We start from the raw sequence: 23355 nt of genomic DNA, 5'->3' as shown, positions 1-23355 counted from the left end.
TTCTGAGCCTGTGTTCTTTATCATTTTATTTATTAAAATATCTCCATCCCACTCTCTCTTGTGAGATCTCAGAGCATCAGACAGTCAAAACAATGCTAACAAGTTAAAACAATGTGAGTAGGATAAAAGCATATTAAACAAATTCAGCATCAGAAAAGACTACAAAACCATGTACAGATACGCTACGGACAAGAATATAAGGATGGTGGTGATGGTGAAGATGGAGGTGATGATGTCCCAAAGGCTTTAATAGAAAGCCGTGTCTTTCTATTCTTGGCACCTAAGAGAAACCAACATTGGCATCAACTTCTCCAAGAGAAGCCATTCTATGATTTCCATTGCCAGTTGGACCAGTGTTATTCAGCCACAAACACACATAGGACAACATTAAACCAGACTATTCAAGCAGCATCAGAAGATGCCTGTCGTTCACACACACATCAGAAAATGTTAACGTCCTTGTTTTTATTTCTAGAGAAAATGTTGACTAGTCAGACAGTATAAAAATAATCTCTCTAAATAGAGGGAACTGTCAAAAATGGTCCCTTTGGGGGGGAAAAAGGTTTAAACAGCAGCTTGGCTGGGTGAAACTTTGGACTCAAGCGTGGTCCCCAATTAAAAAATAAAAAATAACATTTCTTAGCGATGCAATTTATTTCACATAACCTTGCAAGAAATCTCTTCAGTGCCCGCAAACTTTTTCTGCAGGGGGGGATCCTGGGAGGTGTAGTCCAAAAAAGAACACATCCAAGCTCTGACCCTCTCTATCAATGTACCCAGTGTCTTCTGGCAATGCATTTGCAGCACAATCCTATACATATCTACTCAGAAGTAAGTTCCACTCCGTCCACTAGGCTGTTCTTCCTGGTACATGTATACAACGCTTTTAACCTAAGCCATGCCTGGTCTTCTTCCAACCACTTTCTTGAATGCCTTGGTGAGGAGAGATTGTAGGACTGTTGAAGTGGCACAGAAAGCAAACCAACAACCCCAACGGTAGCTGAAGGAGGGGAGAGGATGGTCCTGTGTGAAATACAGAGCTGGGAAAGGTTACCTATTGGATCGTATCATCCAGAATCCCCCAGCCAGCAGGACTACAACTTTTGTGATCATGGCCACTTGCGATGTTGGCTTGGTGATTCTGGGAGACGTAGTCCATAAAACAAACTTCTCTAAACTTTGGCCAGGTGTGTTCCCTTTCCGACAAATGCCATGGGTCAGTCCATTCCCATGAGACCAGCTTTTCACACTGGCGTCCCCTCCATTGCCTCTCCCTGATGCAAGGAGATCCTGGAGTACGTGAAACACAACAAGGCTCAGACCTTCATGTTCTCCTCAATCCAGTCCAGGTAGCGAACCACGTTGGTGTAGACGCCTGGCGTATCTTTCTTCCCGCAGCCCACACCCCAGCTGACTATCCCGAGGAGGGTCATCCGGCCATCTTTCGGACAAACCAGGGGTCCTCCAGAATCGCCCTGCGGCAGAGGAAAAACCAAACCAAGTCAGCAACAACAGCTCATCATTTGTATAATTCACTGAGGTCATGTCCTTAACGTCTGAAGTGAGGCCAGACAGATCGTTTCTGGTTCCAAAATGTGTCAAAAACACCTAACTGCCAAAGCAGATGTGTGATGATGACACCATTGCTATAAGTGCATGCGTTAGCAATAATAACCTGCACAAGGCTGTGATCCGGAGCAAGCCCCAGGAGGTTTTAACTCTTTGCTGCAGTACTGATTTGGATTAGGAACCCCACCCCTGCTTAGTTGGTTTTTGGAAGGAGGAATGGGAACTTTCTTCCCGGTGCAAAAAGTTGATGCCGAGGCTTGGACTGAGACTAGCGCTGCAGCCAGGGGCCAAAGAGTAATGCGCTCACATTCCCTGTCAAGATCCCAATCTAAATTCCCCAATTCCTGCAGGGCTGGATTTAAACTGCAAAATAATAGCAGTTCATCCAAACTGCTGACTGCATGGATCATGGTATGCCTTAGGGCAGGGGGAGCTCTTGGGATCCCAAAGTGAGGTACCAGAAGCATCCCAAAGCTTAAATATACACACAGATTTTTTTGGGCAATCTTTTCACTTGAAAATCTTCCAAGGACACAAACCTCCAAGGAATATGCTCAACCCTAAAAATTAACAGCTTCCCAAAGGGATGTGAGCGGATGCTGATGGCAAGAGGACACTGAGCCTGAGGTGCAGTCCTCAAAGGTGGGGACTAAAACACACAACTAAAACTAAAATCTTTTCTCCACCTTTTTTTAAAAAAACAAATAGTGTCCCATAATCATGCTCATTTTTTTTAATTTTGGGGGAATGGGAATTGGTGGGGTGACAAAGGGTGTGTCTAAATGCCGCACATAGCCCACAGGCCACTCTGTCCACCTGAGTCCTTAAGGGGACCCTTAATGTTGCTGGATGTGGGGTTACCTTGCAAGCGTCATCCAGCTGCCTGGTGTCTCCTGCACACAACATGTTCTCAGTGACGGTCCTGTTTTCGAGGCGTTGGGGTTTGCACAGGCTGTCTGGATACAGCCTCACGTGTCCTTCTTTCAGACGCTCCGAGTAGAAAGGAGAAACTGTCGGAAGAAATTCAAAAGATACAGCCATGTTAGTCTGTAGAATTAGTATGTAGAGAGATTTTGTAGCACCTTTGAGACTAACTGAAAGAAAGAAGTTGGCAGCAGAAGATTTCATAAACTTAAGTCTCCTTCCTCAAATGCATTACGCTTATGTTGCCAACTTCTTCAGGTGTATTATGCTTAGCTGCCAGCATAAGTCTGATCTCACTGTTCAGGACTAAAACAGTGGGACCTTGGTATCCGCTGGGGTTTGGTTTGCCTTTTTGAACTTATATTTTTAAAAATATTTTCAAGCCATGGATGCTTGAATCCATGGACAGAGAGAACCGATTGAACTATGTTAACATTAACCCTAGTTTATCAATGTGCAGAGAGATCTTGTAGCCCCTTTGAGACTCACTGAAAGAAAGAGGTTGGCAGCATGAGCTTTCGTAGACTTAAATCTACTTCCTCAGAAGTAGAGAGAAAGGGAAGGGCACAGATCTGTCCTTCTTAGAAACATGTATTGAAGGAACTCAGGACAAAAGGGGTGAGTTATTGAGGAATGCTTTGGCTCAGAGGTGACTTTCTGAAGTCTGAGGACCCTTCTCTCTCTTCATTGCACTTTATATTAAAAAAAAACCCACTGGATGACCTTTAGCAAGTCATACTGTCTCAGCTTTAAAGCAAGGCAAGGGTGCAAACCCACTCTGAACAAAACTCTGTGATAGGTTTGCCTTATGTATGAGTATATATAGAGTAGTCCTATGAGCCACCCATCGCCACTCTCCTTAGTTGCTGTTTTCAGCTTGGCAGGATTTCTTTGTTTAGTTTTGAAAACTGTGGCGCAGATGTTTGAAAAAGAGAAGGGGAATTTTCAGAATACTTAAGATGAGAATGGAAGAGGGGGAAAGTGTCATGACTTTGGGGGAATCTTAACTTGCTCCAATGGAAGCCAGATGCTCTTCTGGTGTAAACACAGCTTAGTTACATTCGCCAATTAATAACCAGATAGGAATCTAGCTCACAGACGTTTTCTTTTGCATTAAATCCAGGCCTGGAGAGATGTTTATTTAAGGAGCTGCTATCACCAAGGCCATTTTTTCAGAAGCAAATTCTAATCCAAGGAACTTTAAAGCCAAGAAGTACGAAAGCCATACTAAAACTGCCCTCGTCCCAAAGCCTTGCTGTTGTGTGCCTTCAAGTCATTTCCAACTTATGGCGACACTGAGGTGATCCCATTATGGGGTTTTCTTGGCAGGTTTCTTCAAAGGGGGGTTGCCATTGCCATTGGGGTGAGATAGTGTGACTTGCCCAAGGTCACTCAGTGCAAGCCATACCCTTCAATTTTCAAAACCATACATCATATCCTGTTTTGAGGCTACTTCAGGTCCCCAAAGGTATGCAGAGGAAGCCTGAAATGGCTTAAAAGGAAGAATCATGCCTATGTACCAATGTAATTCAGACTAAAATCTGGAACAGATTTACTGCCCTGCTGAAATGGAAGCCACCAATGAACAGATATTTTAGGTGGGAGGACCACTGTGCTTACATTCCTCATGCTTGCCATAGCCAGAGACCTCACATTCTGTCCAGTCGGGCAGCTTGACCCCAGGTTCGGGGAGGCAGGCTGGACGGACAGAGTCGGTTTCTTCGGCACACTCATCGGAAACGGACTTCAGCTTCAGCAGTGCTGACAAAAGCAAGAGAAAGGGAAAGAAGAAAAGACACACAGGATTATAAAGTGGGAAAAGACCACCAGGGCGATCCAGTCCAGCCCCATTCTACCATGTGCCAACACCTATCAAAGCACCCTTAACAGATGGCCATCCAGCCTCTGCTTAAAAACCTCCAAAGAAAGAGACTCCATCAAACTCTGAGGCAGCATCTTCCTGGGGCTGTCAGGAAGTTCCTCCTGAGATTAAGGTGGAATCTCTTTTCCTGTACTTTGAATCCATTGCTCCTTGTCCTAGTCTCTGAAGCCATCAAAAACAAGCCAATTCCTTCTTTGATATGACATCCCTTCAAATGTTTAAACATGATTATCATGTTCCCCTCTTAACTTTCTTTTCATCAGGCTAAACATTCCCAGCTCCCTAAGTCTTTCCTCATAAGGCATGCTTTCCAGACCATTTTGGTTGCACTCCTTTGGACACGCTCCAGTTTCTCAACATCTTTTCTGAACTGAGGTGTCCAGAACTGGACACACTATTCTAGGTGAGACCTGACCAAAGCAGAATAGAGTGGTACTATTACCTCCCTTGATCTAGACACTATACTCCTGTTGATGCAACCCAGAATCATGTTGGTTTCCTTGGCATTCACATCCCACTCCAGACTCATGTTCAGCCTGTGATCTACTTAGACTTCTAGATCCCTTGCACTCGAAGACCAAGAAGCTGCAGCTGGTTGCCCCAAGCCTCCAAGCAGACAAGGTGGAAAAGCCTTACCAATATCATTGTCAAAGGTTGAGTGGACAAACTCTTTATGCAGGATGTATTTCTCTACTTGGAACACCTGTTCGGTCCTTTCAGGATTCACCCGGGATGTCCTGCCCAAAACAACTTTGAGGCGCCTGAGTACAGGACTGTATAAAGGGAGAGAAACTTTGGTGACTGCCTCTGAAACAAGAATCCCAGCTATCACAATTCACATAAGGCTGTGAGGGGGATCCTATGGGGAAAAATGATATTACCTAGAGGCTAGTCTCTGATAGGTTCACCTTTTGTCGTTGCTGTGTGCCTTCAAGTCATTTCCTACTTATGGCAACCCATGGGGTTTTCTTGGCAATAATTGTTCAGAGGTTTGCCATTATCATTCTCTGAGGCTGAGAAAGTGTGACATGCCCAAAGTCACCCAGTAGGTTTCATGGCCAAGCTGGGATCCAAACCCTGGTCTTCAGAGTCGTAGTCCAACACTTAAACCATTACACCACTCTGGGTCTCAGATTCTCTTTAGGGTCACCATATGTTATCTTTATTTATACTCTATCTTTCCTCCAAAGCTGCTTACAGATTAAAACAAATACAACATTTAAACTCATGTCTAAATCTAGACATTTTAGTTAAAAAATTGAATCCCAAAAACTTGAGTCGATTTATTAACAGGTCAGTGTAAGTATTGAACTTTAACTCTTATCAAAAATGGAAGAATCCCCTGGTGACAGGCAAGAGCATAACCTGTCCTGGAAGTACTGACTCACCTCTGCTCTCTCATCCTATTTCTGGGACCTATACTCCAAAAAAGTAATCTTTCCAAAGTCTGATCCAAATCAGGTAGTTGCCAATGCTGCTGTCAAAGGTGATACGTCACGTTTAACTCTCAATGACCAGAAGAACAGGTTGCCTTTGCTTTCCAAGGACTTTCATGGCTAGCAAGAAGTCCAAAAAACAAAGCAGATAGACAGACAGGGCAGTCTCTTACCTGTCTGCCAAGCAGTGGGCGGCTGAGAGGACCCAACAGGAACTGATCAGAATCCCACCACAGACAAAACTATCGGCTCGTGGGTACCTGGCGAAAATGGCTGCCTGCCACGGGTGGGACTGGATATGGGAATAGAGGCCTCCTTTGATCCGGAACTGGGCCACCCTTTGTCTCCGCAATCCACAGGAGGCTGCAGGTTGCAAAGAGAGAAGAGGCAGAAGAGGAAAGAATACAGAGATAAGACGGTGATCTGGTGGCCATTGCTGGCATCCTGTTAGTGAGCTATACAAACTTAATTTTTGCTGGTGCACATGTGGACTATTGTGTTTGCATCAGAACATTAAAGCAATACTACTCAAAGGGACAGTCCTTGGACCAGTCCTGGCCTCTGCAAGTGGTTGCTATACATGGCAAGAAAAAGAAAGCATCACTTACAACAGATTGGTACGTCACAGTATTCCCATTTGAGCTTCCTGCCCTTGAGAACGTGGCACCATGGCTGGGTATCATTGTCAGGATTCCTGCAAGACATAAGAGAAACTGGTCAATGTAAATACTGTATTTTGGAAGCTGATTCTTGACTATGCGGGCTATTATTTTTGATTCTGGAAAAGATCTTGTGGGGCCTTCCAAAGGGACGAGCATCGCATAGCATGAGGCGCTGGGAGATTTTATTACAGCAGAGTGGTGTCGGCGACCACCAAGCCTCTTTTTAAAAAACAAAAAGATCTCCAAGGAGAAAGAAGGGAATCTCCTTACCGGCAGAAGTTGTGGCTGCCAAGACCTAGCTGTTGAGCATTAACCTTCGAGGCAGTGTAGACTTTGCTGGCAATGATCTGGGAGTCCCATCTTAGGCAAGTGGCACCGGCGCGTGTCTGGCTATAGCTGCCTCTGTAGTCTGTGCCCCTTCCGGAGTAACAACTGTGCTTTTCTGTGGCAAGGTTGAGAAAAAAATACAATTGTCAGGTTTGCTTCTGAGTCATCGAGTCCCATATCAGTTCTATGAGGCATTTGTACTGGTGCATCTGTTCCAGATTTTAGTCTAAACTTTATAGGAATTATCTAAGATGCCGAAGTTTATCCCCCAAATAGGTTCAAGTCTCTTGGATAGCACCTTTGGAGTTCAGATTCATGCTCGAAATGGATTCACTCTCCCGCTGATATGGGAGCAAGTAGACACTCCTGTTAAAATAAATTCAGGAACAGCTCTGAAATGAACACTGTTCCCTCATCTTCCTTCCCAGCTGACAAATTAAAACATAAAATTAAAAATTGGTGGCAGGACACAAGCCCATTTACCTGTTGAACCCCATTACATCCAAGGACAAACCTACATAAGAGAAAAGATTTTAACAGGAGTGGCTACTTGCTGTCAGTAAATCCATTTCAAGTGTGAATCTGAACTCCAAAAGTGCTATACAAGGGGTTTTAACCTATTTGGGGGATAAAGTCTTGATGGACTTGATAGCCCTTGAGGTCTTTTCCAGCTCTGTGATTCAATTAAATTCTATCCATTTTACAGTTTGGCAACACTGAGGCTCAAATTTTGTATGACAGTAATAGGGGCAAGAGGCTGAATTTCACTTCAACATGAACACTGGATTTACAGAAATCTGCCCCAACCCACGCTTTTCATAATGCAAGCTGGTCTTTGAACTTACTGTTAGAGCAGGAAGGAATGCTGCAGTGCTCCCAGGTATATTTTCCCTCTTTGTAAATGTGGCACCAGGGTTTGTAGTCCATATCTGGGTTTCTAGAGAGGATGAGAAAGAAAAAGACAATGGTGATCATTCTTGTATCATTATTCTTTTGGCAGACTCACCTATTTAAAAACAAAAGAAGAAACTCAGCATCAGGAATGCCCAAATAAATGTATTATGCTATAAAATAATTCACAGACATACTGTAGGTCCAAAACACACCGTTGAAACAATCCAGTTTGAGACCGCTTTAACTGCCCTGGCTCAATGCTAAGTAATCCTGGGGATTGCAGTTTATTATGGCACCAGAGCTCTCCGACAGAGAAGGCTAAATGTCTCACAAAACTAGATTTTCCAGAACTTCCTTAGCATTGAGCCAAGGCAGTTAAAGTGGTCTCAAACTGGATTGTTTCTGCAGTGTGTTTGGGACCATAGTTAGACAAAGCATTTCAAATCTTCTTGAAATGGAAAAGCTGAGCGGAAGAACTCTCTTGGCCTTTTTTCTAGGTATGTAAGCCATGCCGAGAGCCTTCCCGTTTGTACAGTAAGGTATAAATGCTATGAATTAAACAAATAAAGGTAAATAGGGATACAAGGAAATATTCTGGGACAAGAAAGTGGGTCAGGACAGTCTAAGCAGTCCGTTTTCTCACCGGCAATAGTTGTGGTTGCCAATCCCCAGCAACATGGCATTAGACCGACGTGCGTTGTGCCGCTTATTTACTAAGGCACTGTTGTTCCAGTTTAAGCATTCAGCTCCAGTCTCAGTGATGTTCCATGTCCCTCTGTATGTTTCTCCCATGTCCTGGTAACACATTGCTTTAATATCTGAATAGAAGGAAGCAAACAAGTTAATTCAGTCCTCTTCTCTCAACCTTACAGTGGCATTAATCTTTACCTTAATTTTTGTTTAAATAACCTTCTGAAACAATGGAGTTTATCACACAAGAAGGATCTCATGCAGAAACTTGAATTAAAGTGAAAAAAACTCGCAAAAGTGGGTTGCTTTTCACACAGCGTTCGGGGTGAACAGAAATTAGAAATTACCTGCAAAAGCAGGTACTTTTTCAGACGACGTTTGCATCAATGAGACATAATGCGACATTATGCAAAAGTCAACAAAACCCATTCCTTTTTACTTTCAGGAACTTCCCAAAATTGAAAAGGAGGGTGTTTTGTCAACTTTGCGTTCAGATCAATATTGCGTCTGAAAAACAACCCGCAAAAGTGGATTTTTAAAATCCCGTTTTTGCATGGGATTTGAACAATTTGCCTTCGATTTGCCTCCATGTGATAAAGTCCAATAAGAAAGTGGCCTAAATTGGGAGGAAATCAAAATATGCACCAGACTTTTTGTATCTACAAAAGTAATAAGTAAAACAGATATGCAAACAGAGAGCTCTGCGATTCTCACTCCTGCTGTAAACCAAAGACACACTTTCTCCCGGTGTTGCACCCATTACTAAGTCTTGACAGTGTTGCATGCCAACAACTCACCGATCTCACAGTGTTTCCCAGCAAAGCCTGGGGGGCACAAACAGATGAAGAGGCTGGGTGAGTACAACGGCTGTTGGCAGCGGCCTCCATTGAAGCACCGCGGCCTCATGCAGGCTGTGAGAGAAAGAATGAGATTATTTATGGGGTGTTTTCCCCACTTCCCATGTTCTTTAGCATCCTTTTCCCCATATCCCCCAACCTCTTGGACCCACCTTCCACAGGCACCGCATGGCAGAAGATGCCACTGTTCTCACAGCGACAATATTCGATGCGCCTGTTCGCTTGCCGTAGCCAACTCTCCCTCTGCGGGTATATCTGCTGGGTTGTCTGGTCTTTGCATATGACTGTGATTGAAGGCAAGAGATAATAAAATAATAGAATAATAGGATAATAAAAATAGTAAAAAAAAAAGGAAGCTCTTCTTAGAACACAGACCTTACAGCATCACTTTCCATCCCCTAAGTACCAGAGTGATTAAAGCGCTTTGAAAGCAAAAATGGTGAGCAATTGCACAAATGATTATCACACGCCATTGAGCAAATAAAGCGATATTGGGAATGCATTGTCGCTGAAATCACGACAGTAAAAAGGTGCGCATTAATGCTTCTCTGTGATCATTTTAATGGCGGGTTTTGTGAGACGTTGTGTGAAACTGTTTCACGTAATTATGCCATTTTTTCCGGGACATTTATGGGATAAACTCCCAATCTCCTTCAGGTTATAAACTCCTCAGCTTCTTACCTCTTTGTACTCGCGATGTTCCTCGTGTCCCCCGTTTACTGCGAGGAGAAAGTTCCTGCCAAGAGTAAACATTTTTTAAAAATTAAAAGAAATGTCCCATCAGAGAAAAGCAAGAGGTGTGGCAACCTCATGGATTTACTGCCATTGCAAAATCAACGATGGGGGCTTTGGCTTCTCAAACGTAATCCACTTGTAGTTTTTCTGTGCCTCCAAGTTGACTCTGGTTTATGGTGACCCTGTCCTAAGGTTGTCCTAGCAAGATCTGCTCAATGGGGATTTGCCATGACTTTTCTCTAAGGCCGAGAGACTGTGGCTCACCCAGTGAATTTCCATGGCTGAGTGAGGATCCAAGCCCTGTCCTTCCACAGTCCCATGTCCAACACTCAAACCACACTCTTTAATCTACTTGTTTGTTACTTAAAACTAAAAGAGAGAGCATAGATTTACAGTACTGTACATCTACTCAAGCATTGCAAACGCGTGAATTCTCACGTGGCGAACAGACACAGCCCTGAAAAAACAAGGGTCCCTGAGAGTTTAAGGGTAAAACAGAAACATCAGTGCAAACATAGAGCTAACCTAGAGCTTAAGGGGCCTAAATACTCTAAAGGCACCGGATCCTGTCTGATCTTGGAAGCTAAGCAGGGTCAGCCCAGGTTGGTATGAGGCGCTGCAAGGTATAGTTCAGAGGAAGGAACTGGCCAAACCGCCCCTGAGTATTCCTCGCCCAAGAAAACCCTATGAAACCCATGGGATTGCCATAAATCAACCAACAACTTGAAGAGACATATACACTGCTCAGAGCTTGGAAATTTTACAACATTCACTAGTGGAGTCTCCTTCCTTAGAGGTCTTTAAACAGAGGCTAGATGGCCATCTGTTGGGGATGCTTTGATGGTGAGTTCCTGCATGGCAGGGCTGGACTAGGTGACCCTTGGGGTCTCTTCCAACTCTAGGATTCTATGACTCTTGAGCACAGAATTTGAAGTCCCTCTCCAGACTCCAAAGAGCCCATAAGATGAAGGCATGACATTTAAAATGGGATCATACTGGTATAAATTTGTAGTGGCAATATACTGAAAGACTCTAGTGGCTAGGTTTGCTTTTGTCCCCCCTGCTCTTAATCTCTTTTTGCTTTCTCTTGTGTCTTTTAGTCTCCTAGGAGTCTCAGGCTGTCTCTCCGTCCCTTGTGTCTTAGGAACGTGGCAAAAAGTACTGTAAGTAATTAGATTTAATAGATTCGGATCTAGATAGCAAATGGCATCTTCCTTCTGAGATGCCAGTGGCTAATAGGAAAAGTCAAGGTAAACACACAAATATACACACACCACTGATCTCTTACCTTGCATTGAAGTATGGCAATTGCTCCCAAAAGCAAAACCAGGAGGAACTGCTGCCCCATTCTCATCTTAATGTCTTCCTTTTTAAACTTATTCCTTTAAGGCTGAATGACGGATGTCTTCGAGCAACGGAGAACCTTAAAAGAAAAACAGAGGAGAGACTTGGGAAATGGAAGAAGACTGCTAATGGAAATCTGCTACAATATCCTAAGTCCTCCCTTTGGAGGAGCTGGGCACTAGCACAAATGCTTGCCTGCAAATTGACCCGGCTTCTTCAAGGAGCTTTGCAAGCTTTGGCAGACGGGTGAAGCACAACAGATGGCAGAGGAGGACAGATCTGTCCCTTTGTGTGAGCTGAATGCAGAGCAGCAGCTGCTACAGCCCAGCAATGTTTACTGGTGGATTTAAAGCTAAGTTTCAGTCTGCTCAAGTAGTTTAACCCCGTCTCCGAGTGTCGCCCCTGGCTTGCCGTTTCCATCCCGGTCCCTCCCTCTGGCTGGCTGCTGAAAGTAGGTTAGTTGGCCTGGGAATGGGGCTTGTGGTCTTTGGCTCCTTCTGCTTGTCTCGGTCACTGATGCTTTCACCTCCTTGACTCACTTCCCCAGAGCCACAACAGCCTCCCTTGGCCTCTAAGTCAACCCTAAAGGGCAGACCCATTCCAGATCCTTTGGCTCAGCGGCTCCCAAACTCTGCTCCTCCAGGTGTTTTGGATTTCAACTCCTGAAGCCCCAGCCAGCTTGGCCAATAGTCTGGAATCCTGGGAGCTGAAGACCCAAGCATCTGAAAGACCAAATGCTTTGGGTGCTTACTCTTGGGTATCTACTTCTTGTTGTGTGCCTTCAAGTCGTTTCCAACTTATGGTAACTTATGGGGTTTTCTTGGCAAGATTTGTTCAGGAAAGGTTGCCATTGCCATCCTTTGAGGCTGAGAGAGTGTGGTTTTCCCAAGGTCACCCAGTGGGTTTCAAGCTTGGATTCGAAGCCTGGTCTCCAGAGTCATAGTTTGATGCTCAAACTGCCACACCACATTGGCTCTGGTGGTATCTACCACCCTGCCATATATTATTTCCCATCCCTTGCCTCCAAAACAGAGGAAGCATGGATGTGGTTGCCAGAGGATCCTATGCCTTTCTGCCTAGGACAGATTTTTAGGTTTGCACCCTTATCGTCAGCATAAATATTAAGAATATTAAGAAGCACTTATAAATTGTAAAAAAACAGTTTGACAGTGGAGTGGACTGCCTTGAAAGTTGGTGAGTTCTCCCTCTCTGAAGGTCTTTAAACAGAGGATGGATGCCCATCTCCAAAGCATGCTTTCGCTGTGCATTTCTACATGGCATGGGGTTCAACTAGATTTCCCTTGTGGTCCTTTCTGCCTCCATGGTTCTATGATTGCATCCTAAGTGAGATCACTGACATCTTTTATAAATAGATAGCTCTTTTTGGCTCCAGGTTCTGCACCAGCAGCTGAATATGAATGTTAGATAAGGCACACTGCTGCTTATATAATCTCTGCCAGGGATCCTTGACAGACCACAGCTGAAAAGATTTGTTATTTTAAAAAAAAGATCTTTCATCCAGAGACAGGAATTTAGTCACTGCAATTTAATGGAAAGCTGATGAGAGCAGCAAAGATAATGCTGTTGCGATGGGAGCATGGCAAAAACGGATGAGTCAGCTGCTCAGAAACAAAAGCAGGATTGAGACTGGAAGAAACATCAACCAAGGTACATTCTGAACAAAAGTTTAAGATTCAGGCTGCGTCCACACTGGAGGAATAACCCGGTTTGGCACCACTTTAATTGCCTTGGCTCAAGGCTATGGAATTCTGGGAGTTGGAGTATGTTGTGGGTCCAGAGCGGAGCAGATCAAGCTATGGTATATGATGATGGTTGTCCCCTTTTTAAAAATCCTCACTACAACCCTATAAAGTGGATTAGGTACTAACTGGCCCAAAGTGACCCTGCAGAGCCATCTCCAAAACCGATAATGCAAGGCTATCTCATTCGTCTGCCATTGGCCCATTTGACTCACTGAACATTGTGGCCGGATTTCAAGTAGTGTTGTCCACATGGACCTGACCCATCTTTTAACTTCCCACAGTGACCCAGAATGATGCTAGGTCAGGGGCATTGTGAAGAAAAAAACAGTGTGGCATAGTGGTTTGAGTGTTGAACTACAACTCTAGAGACCAGGGTTCAATTCCCAGTTTGATCATGGAAACCCACTGGGTGACCTTAGGCATGTTGCATGCTCTCAACCTCAGAGGAAAGCAATGATGGCAAAGTGCCTTTGAACAAATCTTGCCAAGAAAACCCCATGGCAGGTTTGCTTTAGGGTCACCATAAGTCGGAAATGACTTGAAGGCACACAACAACAACAATGGAGTAATGTCACAGTATTAGACAGTTTCCTTCTGACGCAGGAGCCAGTTGTGCAGGAGACAGAGAGTCAACAGCTTTTAGTGTTACTGAACTGAAAAGTGTTTGCTTCCCATGGTGTGCGTTTGTCCCAGCATTGCCTCTGGGCAAACAAATTTTGGAACCCATCCGAAAATCTTTTTTGGGCACAACAGCTGTCAGATCCCTTGTCTCCCATCAAAGCTGTTCCCTGCTTCTATATAGGTCAAGTTTTGTTTAAGTTTGAAAGAAGCCAATCTCTTGGGATGCTTCTTGGAATTTTAGAAGTGAGTTCAAGGACTTTGTAGGACTACAATTTTAAAAGACTTTTGTTGCTTTGTTCCACTGTCTCCATCTCACTGTCTACAAAGGAACTGTGGTTACTGGTTAATCAGATTATCCAAAACCTCATAGCTTTGGGGGCATTTTATTTTAAAGAGAGATCTTATTGTGTCCTCTTTGGCTGTAAGCATTGGATAAATGTATAGACATATATACACACAACCATCACTTAAGGATGCCATTTTCACTTTTATATTCACCTGGCTTCTTTTTGTTTTGCAGGGAAGAAGCAGAGGAAGTAAAATGCCAAATTCATTCCCAGTTAGGGGTACGTTTGACCAGATCCCTCAGCTGAAGGCATTTATTATGCTGACGAATTAAAATCAATAATATATTGTAATATACATGAAATTTACTTGATAGAGATACAACAATGGCCTGTTACAGACTGCCAAAATAAAGCTGCTTCGGGTCTCTTTGGAGGTATGCTGTTTAAATGATGCATGCACCCTAAGAATCTGGAAGCTGCACCAAAGCTGCACTCCAGTGCTTAGGAATGGAGTGTGGCTTTGGCGCGACCTCCGGACTCTTAGGACCCATGCATCATTTATATAGCATACCTCCAAAGAGACCCGAAGCAGCTTTATTTTGGCAGTCTGTAACAGGCCAATATTAAAATATATCAGCAGTAACATTATTCACTAAGAATTCAAAGATATAGCCATGTCAGTCTGGGAAACCAGTACGCAATCAGATCTTGTAGCACCCTTGAGACTAACTGAAAGAAAGAAGTGGGAAGCATGAGGTTTCCTAGACAAGTCTACTTCCTCAGATGCACCTGGCAGATACTCCAATTCAGTCTCAAAGGTGCTACAAGATCTCTCTATGTAATTATTCACTAAGAAAACTCACCCACTTTTACCTGGGCATTTCACTCAGGTGGCATTGCAACTCCACCACATCCCTGATAGGTTGTTTAACTATGGAAACAGCTTTTTCATAGTTATGAGGACTGTTTGGCTTTGAATAGCGGAGGCCCAGCATCTCGCAGGAATGCTGCCTCCTACACAACCTTTTGTCTCCTTTAGGTTTTGCTTTAAAATGCTGTGCCATGGATTTCTCCTCTGGAATGTCCCCCTGGAAGTCTGCATCACCTCCTCCTCCCCGGCCTTCAAGGGCATTTCAAAGACTTATTCTATTCCAGACTGCATTTTGATTAATTTGGAATACACTCTCATGCTTTCAACTGCTGCCATCTCATTTGCTATTGTAATGATTCATTCGGTGAACATGGTCGGTTTTTGCGGTCTGACTCGAATGTAAATGTAAATGAAAATAAAGCATCTTGCGGCTAATTTAGTGAGGGCTTGCAACTGCAAATCAGACTAAAACTCAGTTAAACAGGGCTTAGTAAGCAAAGGGCCAGTGTGCAGAGTTGGACGGGGAATCACTTCATTTCAGCAGTCTAATTCCAGTAAAGGGGGGAAATCATTTTGCTATGCAACTGTGCAAGGGTCAGTGTAGCATAGTGTTTATTTGTTCATTCAATTAACTTGTATGCTGCCCTTAGGCCAATGCTGGGTCCTCCAGCACCATCTTCTAGGTTCGCCCCTCCAGGAATGTCTGGAACCAATTCAAACTGGTGCCCCCAGTCCCATCCCAGAAAGGCAACCCACAAAGATACAATGGTCAAGACTGAAAGGTCCATCAGAACCAACAGGGACACATTCCCTCTGTCCAGTTCCCTGTGTAGTCCATCCACCAAAGGGACCAAAGCTATCTTTGTCCCATAACCAGGCTTGAATCAACAATGTAATGGATCGATCAGTTTCATCCAAGAATCTCTGGATCTGAGAAGCCAAATTATGTTCTAGGATGTTCTGGATGAACCACATGTTCTAGGATGTTCTGAATGTTCAATTCAGTCTTAGGGAGACCAGCGTTCAAATCAACTATGGAAACCCATTAGGCAGCCTTAGACAAGTCACAATCTCTCAGCTTCAGACAAAGACAATGGCAAACTTTCAATGACTGAACCTCGCCAAGAAAGCCCTAGGATGGGAACACCAGATGCCAAAGTCACCTTGAAGTCATATAACAATAGCAAAGTAGGCAGAAGAATCAGCAAAAGTGTAAATAAAATGCTGTTTTTTGCAAGGAGCGCAAAAAAGCTGTGCCAGATTTGGAATTTGCTTCCCAAGGAATTTCACCAAGATGTCAGCATTAAACAGAGAGAAAGAGAAGCTGTCCATGTTTACATGTGGATGTTGGTCTGCACTAAAATACACATATTTTAATTGTCATTGGGTTTGTGCAACTTGTTTGAAAACACTTGTACATTTCCTTGACTCCTTGAAGCATAAAGAACAGGGCAGAAGGCATGAAGCCCTCCAGCTGTTGCTGAACTACAGCACCCATCATCCCTAGACAGCAAAACTAATGGCGAACAATGCTGGGCACTGCATCTGGAGGGCCATATGATGCTCACCTTGGTGGAAGAATATCAAATATTATTCCAAGGGACTAATGTGCTATGGATCACTTCCAATATTCTTCCAGGGTGCCAACATTCACTAGTTACCAAAAAGATACTTTGCCTGGTTCCCAGCGAACAACAAGCATGTGCAAAGGAGATAAGCTATCGAATTGGATCCACATGGTGAGAAATACACAAATGTGTTTACGGGGTTAGAAACCCAGTTTGGGAGCTGCATCTCCAGTTCATAGAGGGTTGGAAGAGACCAAAGGGTTGGAAGAAGCTGATCCGAAGCCTCTGCGAAGCCCCAAAAGAAATAAACTCACTTGCAACTTCCAAAGCCGCAGCCCTAAGAGCAGGGCACACACGGCCAAGTGACTTTAAAATGTGGTCAACATGACAAAAGATTTCAATTACAGAAATCTGGCAAGCTAGGAGAGAGTGCAGCAGTTTGCTTTTAGCGGAGTCTACAGGGAAGGGAAAGACTCTTCAGTCTTCTCTCTTTCCAATGAGTTAATGGTGCAAAGTACTTGAAGTCAGCTAAGGACAATAAGGGAAAGTGGAAGGAGGAGAGAGAGCTGGGATGTTGTAAGAGTAGCTGACAAAACTGGGTTGACAAGAGGATTAATGGGAAAGTTCCTACCAAACTGGGATGGTCTGGGTCATAAAGACAAAACTATCATACGATAGGTAGATCCTAGGTAGATCCTCCATGGTCTGACTACAATCCCCATTATCCCCATGGAGTGTGGGAGGGAAGAATGGAAGGGGACTTAATTAAAATTAATTAAAAGCTTTTGTTATACACACACACACACACACACATATTGTCAATCTTATAAGTAAGCTTATTGTCCTCAGCTTACTTCAAGTACTTTGGCTTCCCCTTCCAATAAACAGAAGGCCACTTTAATTTGCTCACTTTTAAATGCTTTTTGTGTGAATGGCACTTACAAAAAACTATTGTTATCAAACGCAAAGTAACCCATGACCTGCGATGCTCCTTCTCTATGTTTTAATCTTCCTAAAACCGTTATCAGAGAAGCTGGAGGTTGGGATCTGCTGCGTCTGCGCTTTGTCTTCCACAGTTCATTAATTCTCCAAAATGCGTCAGGCGGTTAATAAGCCGGATTTTGTATCTTTGTCTTGCATTCTGGATGGCTTCTTCAAGGTTGTAAAATAGCTAGGAACAGAGCGTATTTTGTGATACGCTCAGATTTAGGAACAAGAGAGTCCTCTGGCCTCTGAAGGACTAGCAACTTGAATAAAACATGCATAGTCCACTCCATGAAAGCGCATGTTTGGAAAGCGATACAGAACCCTTGCTGTTTTTGCTGCAGCAGATTAGCCCCTTCTTTAGAAATTGTTACTGAGGTTTAGATGCTTTCCTATATTTATTTATTTATTTTTATTAAAAAAATTTGGCGACAGTAAATATATATAAACATCTTTGTCACATTTCAATTATATATCATTCATAGTTTTTTGGTGGGTTTTTCGGGCGATGTGGCCATGTTCTAGGAGAGTTTATTCCTGACGTTTCGCCAGCATCTGTGGCTGGCATCTTCAGAGAATCATTATATCATTCAACTATATATCATTCAACTGTTCTTATTTACATGAAATAAATTGTTGTCTATCCAGCTTTCAGTTTTTAGACTTAAACTTACAGTTTTCTAATGCAACGGCTCCCGGGTCTTTGGTTCTCCAGGTGTCTTGGGCTTTCCAAAGGGATTCAGGGAGTCGAAGTCAAAATGATCCAAAGGTTGAGAACCACCGTTCTATGGATGAAAGCCAAAAAGTGCAAGGTGTTATCGTATTACTTTTGGGAACGATGGCTACCTTTCCATGCTCTTCCAAGCCATTTCCAGGGAAGGTTTCCAGGAAAGGAAAGAAACAATTCTAGCTAATGCGCACAAATATTGTGCGGCTTGTGGCAACCCTTCCATGGGGTTTTCTTGGCAAGTCTCTTCAGAGGGGCTTTGCCTTTGCCATCCTCTGAGGCTGAGAGAGTATGACTTGCCCATAGTCACCCATTGGATTTCCACAGTCTAGCCAGGAATCGATTGTAAAGGGAGCTGACAGAAAATGTTCTGGGAGAAGCAAAAGGTGTGTAGATCTCCAAAATGAAATCTGACCGAACAGGAGCAAAATCTGGGACTTTCCAATCTTTTTCTATAATCCCTCTGTTCTTCCTTTTCTAGGCACCAAATTCTTGCATTTAGCACTAATCCAGATTTAGTGGGTGAGAAAATGCCAGCAGACTGATGAATAGCTCAGGTTGAAATGCCTTTGTAATCCTTCCTGCAGTCTCTGGCCACTACTGACCACTAAGGAAGGCTCTTAAAACTATACTCTTAGACCATAGTTCTTGGGTTTAGAGAATACAATGGAGCTGCCTGGAAAGAGACCCCCCCCTTTTTTTTGGCAGGGGGGATGCCATAAACTCCAAGTGTTTAAAACAGCATCAAACAATCAGAAAATTGCAAACCCCCATGCTCCAAACTACAAAAAACCCTTGCTCCAAACTGCAAATCCCACACTGCAAACCCCAGATGCTCCAAACTATAAAACCCTCATGCTTCAAACTGTAAATCCCAGACTGCAAAACCCCCATGATCCAAACTACAAGGTCCTCATGCTCCAAACTGCAAACCCCTCGTGTTCCAAACTACAAAACCCCCATGCTCCAAACTGTAAATCCCACATTGAAAAAACCCCATGCACCAACTACAAACCCCATGCTCCAAGTTGCAAATCCCACACTGCAACCCCCCATGCTCCAAAGTGCAGATCTCACACTACAAATGCCCCCCATGCCCCAGCATTGTGCACTGCTACAGAAGGAGCCCCAGTTACCTGCTTCTGAAGTGTGAGTTGTGGTTGTGATGCCCTGCAGGCAGCCTGCCTCCTTCCCTTGTGATGATGCTCCCAGCCTGGGATCCCACTTAAAGGGAGGCCTGGGAGGCGGTGCTCTGGCTTATTCTCCTCCTTGTCCTCCTCTCCTCCTCTTTCTGTGCAGGAGGAGGGATGATTGACCAGCCGTCCTCCTTTCCCCGGACGCGTCCTCCATCTCAGCCTCCTGCCCTGGAGGGCTTCCCAAAGGTCCTCCTTGGAAGCATCACTCGGAGCTGCAGGGATCTGCATCCCCAGGGATGCTTTTTTAGCCTTGGCTTATTTTTGCCTGAGTGCAGATGGGGCAAGATATAAATAATAATAATAATAATAATAATAATAATAATAATAATAATAATAATAATAATTTTATTTAAATAATTATTTATTTAAATAATTATTATTTTCAAATGCTTTTCCATTTGATTGGAAGTTGGTCCTTGTGGCTCCAGAGCTCTTCGACAGAGAAGGCTGAATAGCTCACAAAACTAGAGATCCCAGAATTGCATAGCCCTGAGCCTATGGCACTTCAAGTGGGGTCAAACTGGATCATTGCTGCAATGTGGATGCAACCCATATCTCGCTGCAGGATTGGGAAATAGGTACCAAAGTCTCTGAAGCACAACATAGCCACTTGTAACAAGCCAGTGTGGCATAGTGTGGGCACCATATAAAGCGATGCAATTGGTTTCCGATAGCAGATTTGTATTATATATGTATATATAATTTTTTACTTTTTCAGACTACATCGAGGGCTAACTCAAAGACTGCAACACCGGCCACACAAGAAGTCAAACACTGGCCTTTGCCAGCCTTGATGGGTTATTGCCATTTACTTCCATTTGCTGCACAAAGTCCTTGGCCAGTTTATAGACAGTTTATGGAGCAAGTACTTGGAAGTTATTGTTGTTACAGCCGGAAAGAGAGAGAAAGTTTCCAGGCAGCTTTCCAGTGACTGTATTTCTTTGTGGACTTGCTTCAGCCTCAAAATAGAGGAACACCAATAGTCAAAATCCCCCTCAAGGGTTTCCAAATGCTACCTTCACGGCAGTCTTTGTATTTGATGGATCCGGCAGATGGGATTTATGGGGAAAAAGCTCTCTCCAGGTTGGAAAATGTGCCTCTTGGAACTTGTTGGGTTGTTAATAAGTGTTGGAAATGAAGCACCAAAGGCATGCAACAAGTAGCTGATGTCCAGTAAAGTAGATTTTGGGGGGTAACAATAATGGCAATAGTCATGATCAAGTCTCAGTTGTGAATACAAAACAGATATGGATGAATAAACTGAATAAATGAGTAAATCTAGGTAATCATTTCGTATTCACAGTCATACTGAGTCATGCTTGAGGTTACTAGGGCTGCATCTACATTGCAGAATTAATGGCTCAATGCTGCGCAATCCTGGGATCTGTAGTTTTGTGAGATATCTTTGCCTTCTCTGTTAGAGAGTTCTGGTGCCACAACAAACTACAAATCCCAGGATTCCATAGGATGAAACCATGACAGCTAAAGCAGTGTCAAACTGCATTAATTCTGTAGCTTTTAGTTAAGTGTATTTAGTAGCCAATACAGGATTCTAGCCTGAATGTGGCAATTTACTTGTATAAAACAGGACACACAGCTACCCTTCATGTAAAGGGCCTGCTTTCTTAGGATGTGGCCAAAGACATTAATTATATGATGGCAGACAATGACAACATCAACAACAACATATTATTATAATATATATTATAATATATATTATACACACACATATACATATACACTCTCCATGTATATTGCGCAATGATCAGCTGTCCAAACATACAGATTCTTTATCCATGGATTCAACCATCCAATATTTTGACAATACTGTAGAGAGAGAGAGACTATATATTCAATATTCTATATAGCTATATCTATTTATCTATATATTATTCCAAAAACCAAACCTTGATTTTGCTATTTTATATAAGGGACACTATTTTACTCTGTCATTATATTTAATGGGACTTGAGTATCTATGGATTTTGTTATCTATGGGGGATCCTGGAACCAAACCTCAGCAGATAACAAGGGTCCACTGTGTATATGTATGTATGTGTGTGTGTGTATATATATGTCACCAAATTAGATTTGAGAGAGAGAGAGAGAATATTGAATATATATTCTCTTTCTCTCTCTACAATATTGTCAAAATATTGGATATTTAAAGCCATGGATAAAGAATCTGTGGACAGGGACAGCTGTCTGTAGTGCAATACACTTGGGCAGAGCTCAGTGTGCAATGTGAAAATACAATGCACCAGTGCACACTGCTCTCTGAATACCACATGAGCAGCAATTCCACTTGCAGACTTCCATTTTCACCACCAGCATGTGCGGTGTATCATGTATATGACCACTGTGCATTGTTCAAAAAACAAAGCAAACCCACTCCATGTGCCTAGTGCAACTTACGCCTGCATAAAAGCCCAAGAACAACATCTTCAGAAGTGGCTTAACTTGAGTTGGTTGAACTCCATATCCTCATATTATGATTTGGGTGGGACAACCAGCGCTGTATTGTGGTTGTCCCCCTCTGCCTTGGCCTCACTTGGCTTTTGAGGAGACTCATTGAAATAAAAGCCTGGGAAACTTTAGACCAACAGCGACACATGAATGCTAGGAAGTGGCAACCAGGAAACATGTGGCGCATTGACCCTTGAGCTTTGCGCCTTTCCTTAAAGGCGGGTGGAGGAGCCCTTTCACACAATGCATGGCATGGAGACACAATTCAGGCCAGATCCCTAGTAGATGCACCTGGATGTTGTGCATGTTGTAGGCATATCGTGTGGCAGGACACATTAATTATTAATGAGAAGATGCCAGCCACAGATGCTGGCAAAATGTCAGGAATAAACTCTTCTAGAACATGGCCACAGAGCCCCAAAAACCCACAAAAAACTATACAAATACAAATGCTAATTGTAAACAAATCAAACAAACAACCAAAAATGCAACCTTTCATACTTATAACTCAATTAATTTATTTTTATCGTTACCAGTTATTACCTTCCACACTCTTTCAGTTCTTTACTTCTTCACCTGTCTACTTATTCCTTCACTTCTCAGTCTTCTACCTTTCTTTTACGCTCTTCCCTTCCCTTTCTCTTCTCCTTCCTCCTCCTCTCTTCCATAAACCATCCTTATCTCTTCCATATCTACCATCCTCCCGAGTCCACTTCTATTTCTGAAATCAAAATAAATAAATAAATAAATATGCATTAATATTAAAGAATATGGAGAGAGGGAAGGTCCTAAAACCTGCTGAAAAGATTTCCGGGATTGAGGCCTGAGTGTCATACCAATCTTGGATCAGATCCTTATTGATAAAACATATCCTGGTTGTGTTGGCCATTTGGAAAAGTACTGCATCCTCCATTAACCAAATGCATCTAAGGAAGTAGAGTTTAGTCTACAAAAGCTCATGCTGCCAACTTTTCTTTCAATGAGTCCCAAAGGTGCTACAAGATCTCTCTGTGTACTGATTCTGCAAACTGACACGGCTATATCTTTGAATCCTTAACTAAGTAGCTGATATAGGATTCCAGCCCTAACTACTGGAGATAAACTTCCTGATAGCTAATCTTCTAACATGTTTTAGTTTTGTTCTTCAAACTCAAAAGATGTGGATTACTGTACCGTCCAAACACAACATTTGTAATAAACACAAATAAATAAAACGAGTACAGCCTGTTTTCGGAAATCCGGATTGACGTCAAAGTCAACCGCAGTTTACTGATGACCCGAGAGAGGCTGTTTAATATAATACATGACAAGAAACAAGATATTGTGTTTATCTTCCTCTTGTAAGTTCAGTGCATTCATTTGATATATTCCTTCCTCCGCTATTTTCCAACCTGGCGACTCCTAAATGCAACAGAGTTCACCTGGTTGCATAAAATATTGCTTCCATTTAGATAAGTCATGCAAATCAAATGTAAATTGGTTAATGCCATCACAATGATTTGTTATCTATATTAAGCGTAAGTCATATATATATATATATATATATATACAC

At 43.0% G+C, this 23355-nt stretch overlaps 1 protein-coding gene across 2 annotated transcripts; it reads right to left on the bottom strand.

Moving 5' to 3' along the window:
* Positions 1-13: 13 nt before the first annotated feature.
* On the bottom strand, positions 14-19577 carry PLAT (plasminogen activator, tissue type). Of its 2 annotated transcripts, XM_089538850.1 has the most exons (15): positions 19278-19577; positions 18089-18199; positions 11265-11399; positions 9923-9977; positions 9394-9525; positions 9182-9295; positions 8338-8512; positions 7646-7737; positions 6744-6915; positions 6420-6505; positions 5985-6174; positions 5012-5148; positions 4114-4254; positions 2431-2579; positions 14-1475 (listed from the first exon to the last, which is right to left on the bottom strand). In XM_089538850.1, exons 3-15 carry the CDS (start codon positions 11328-11330, stop codon positions 1317-1319), a joined length of 1668 nt encoding a protein of 555 aa, XP_089394976.1. In that variant the 5' UTR covers positions 11331-11399; positions 18089-18199; positions 19278-19577; the 3' UTR covers positions 14-1316. The 2 variants fall into 2 exon arrangements, with proteins under 2 accessions (XP_089394976.1, XP_089394977.1); XM_089538851.1 differs by lacking the exons at positions 18089-18199; positions 19278-19577 and adding an exon at positions 14203-14292.
* Positions 19578-23355: the final 3778 nt, after the last annotated feature.

This window comes from Sceloporus occidentalis, unplaced genomic scaffold, assembly GCF_023333645.1.
Source record: "Sceloporus occidentalis isolate IW3139 unplaced genomic scaffold, rSceOcc1.0.p SCAF_9, whole genome shotgun sequence".
NCBI lineage: Eukaryota > Metazoa > Chordata > Lepidosauria > Squamata > Phrynosomatidae > Sceloporus > Sceloporus occidentalis.
The sequence above is the reverse complement of the archived record's forward strand: the minus strand, read 5'-3'. Positions and strand labels throughout refer to the sequence as shown.

Coding starts and splice junctions, on each gene's coding strand:
- PLAT (XM_089538850.1), bottom strand. CDS start 11,330: ATGAGAATGGGGCAGCAGTTCCTCCTGGTTTTGCTTTTGGGAGCAATT. Junction 7,738..8,337: donor GGCAACCACAACTATTGCCG/GTGAGAAAACGG, acceptor CATCCTCTCTAG/AAACCCAGATATGGACTACA. Junction 6,916..7,645: donor CATTCCTTCCTGCTCTAACA/GTAAGTTCAAAG, acceptor ACCTTGCCACAG/AAAAGCACAGTTGTTACTCC.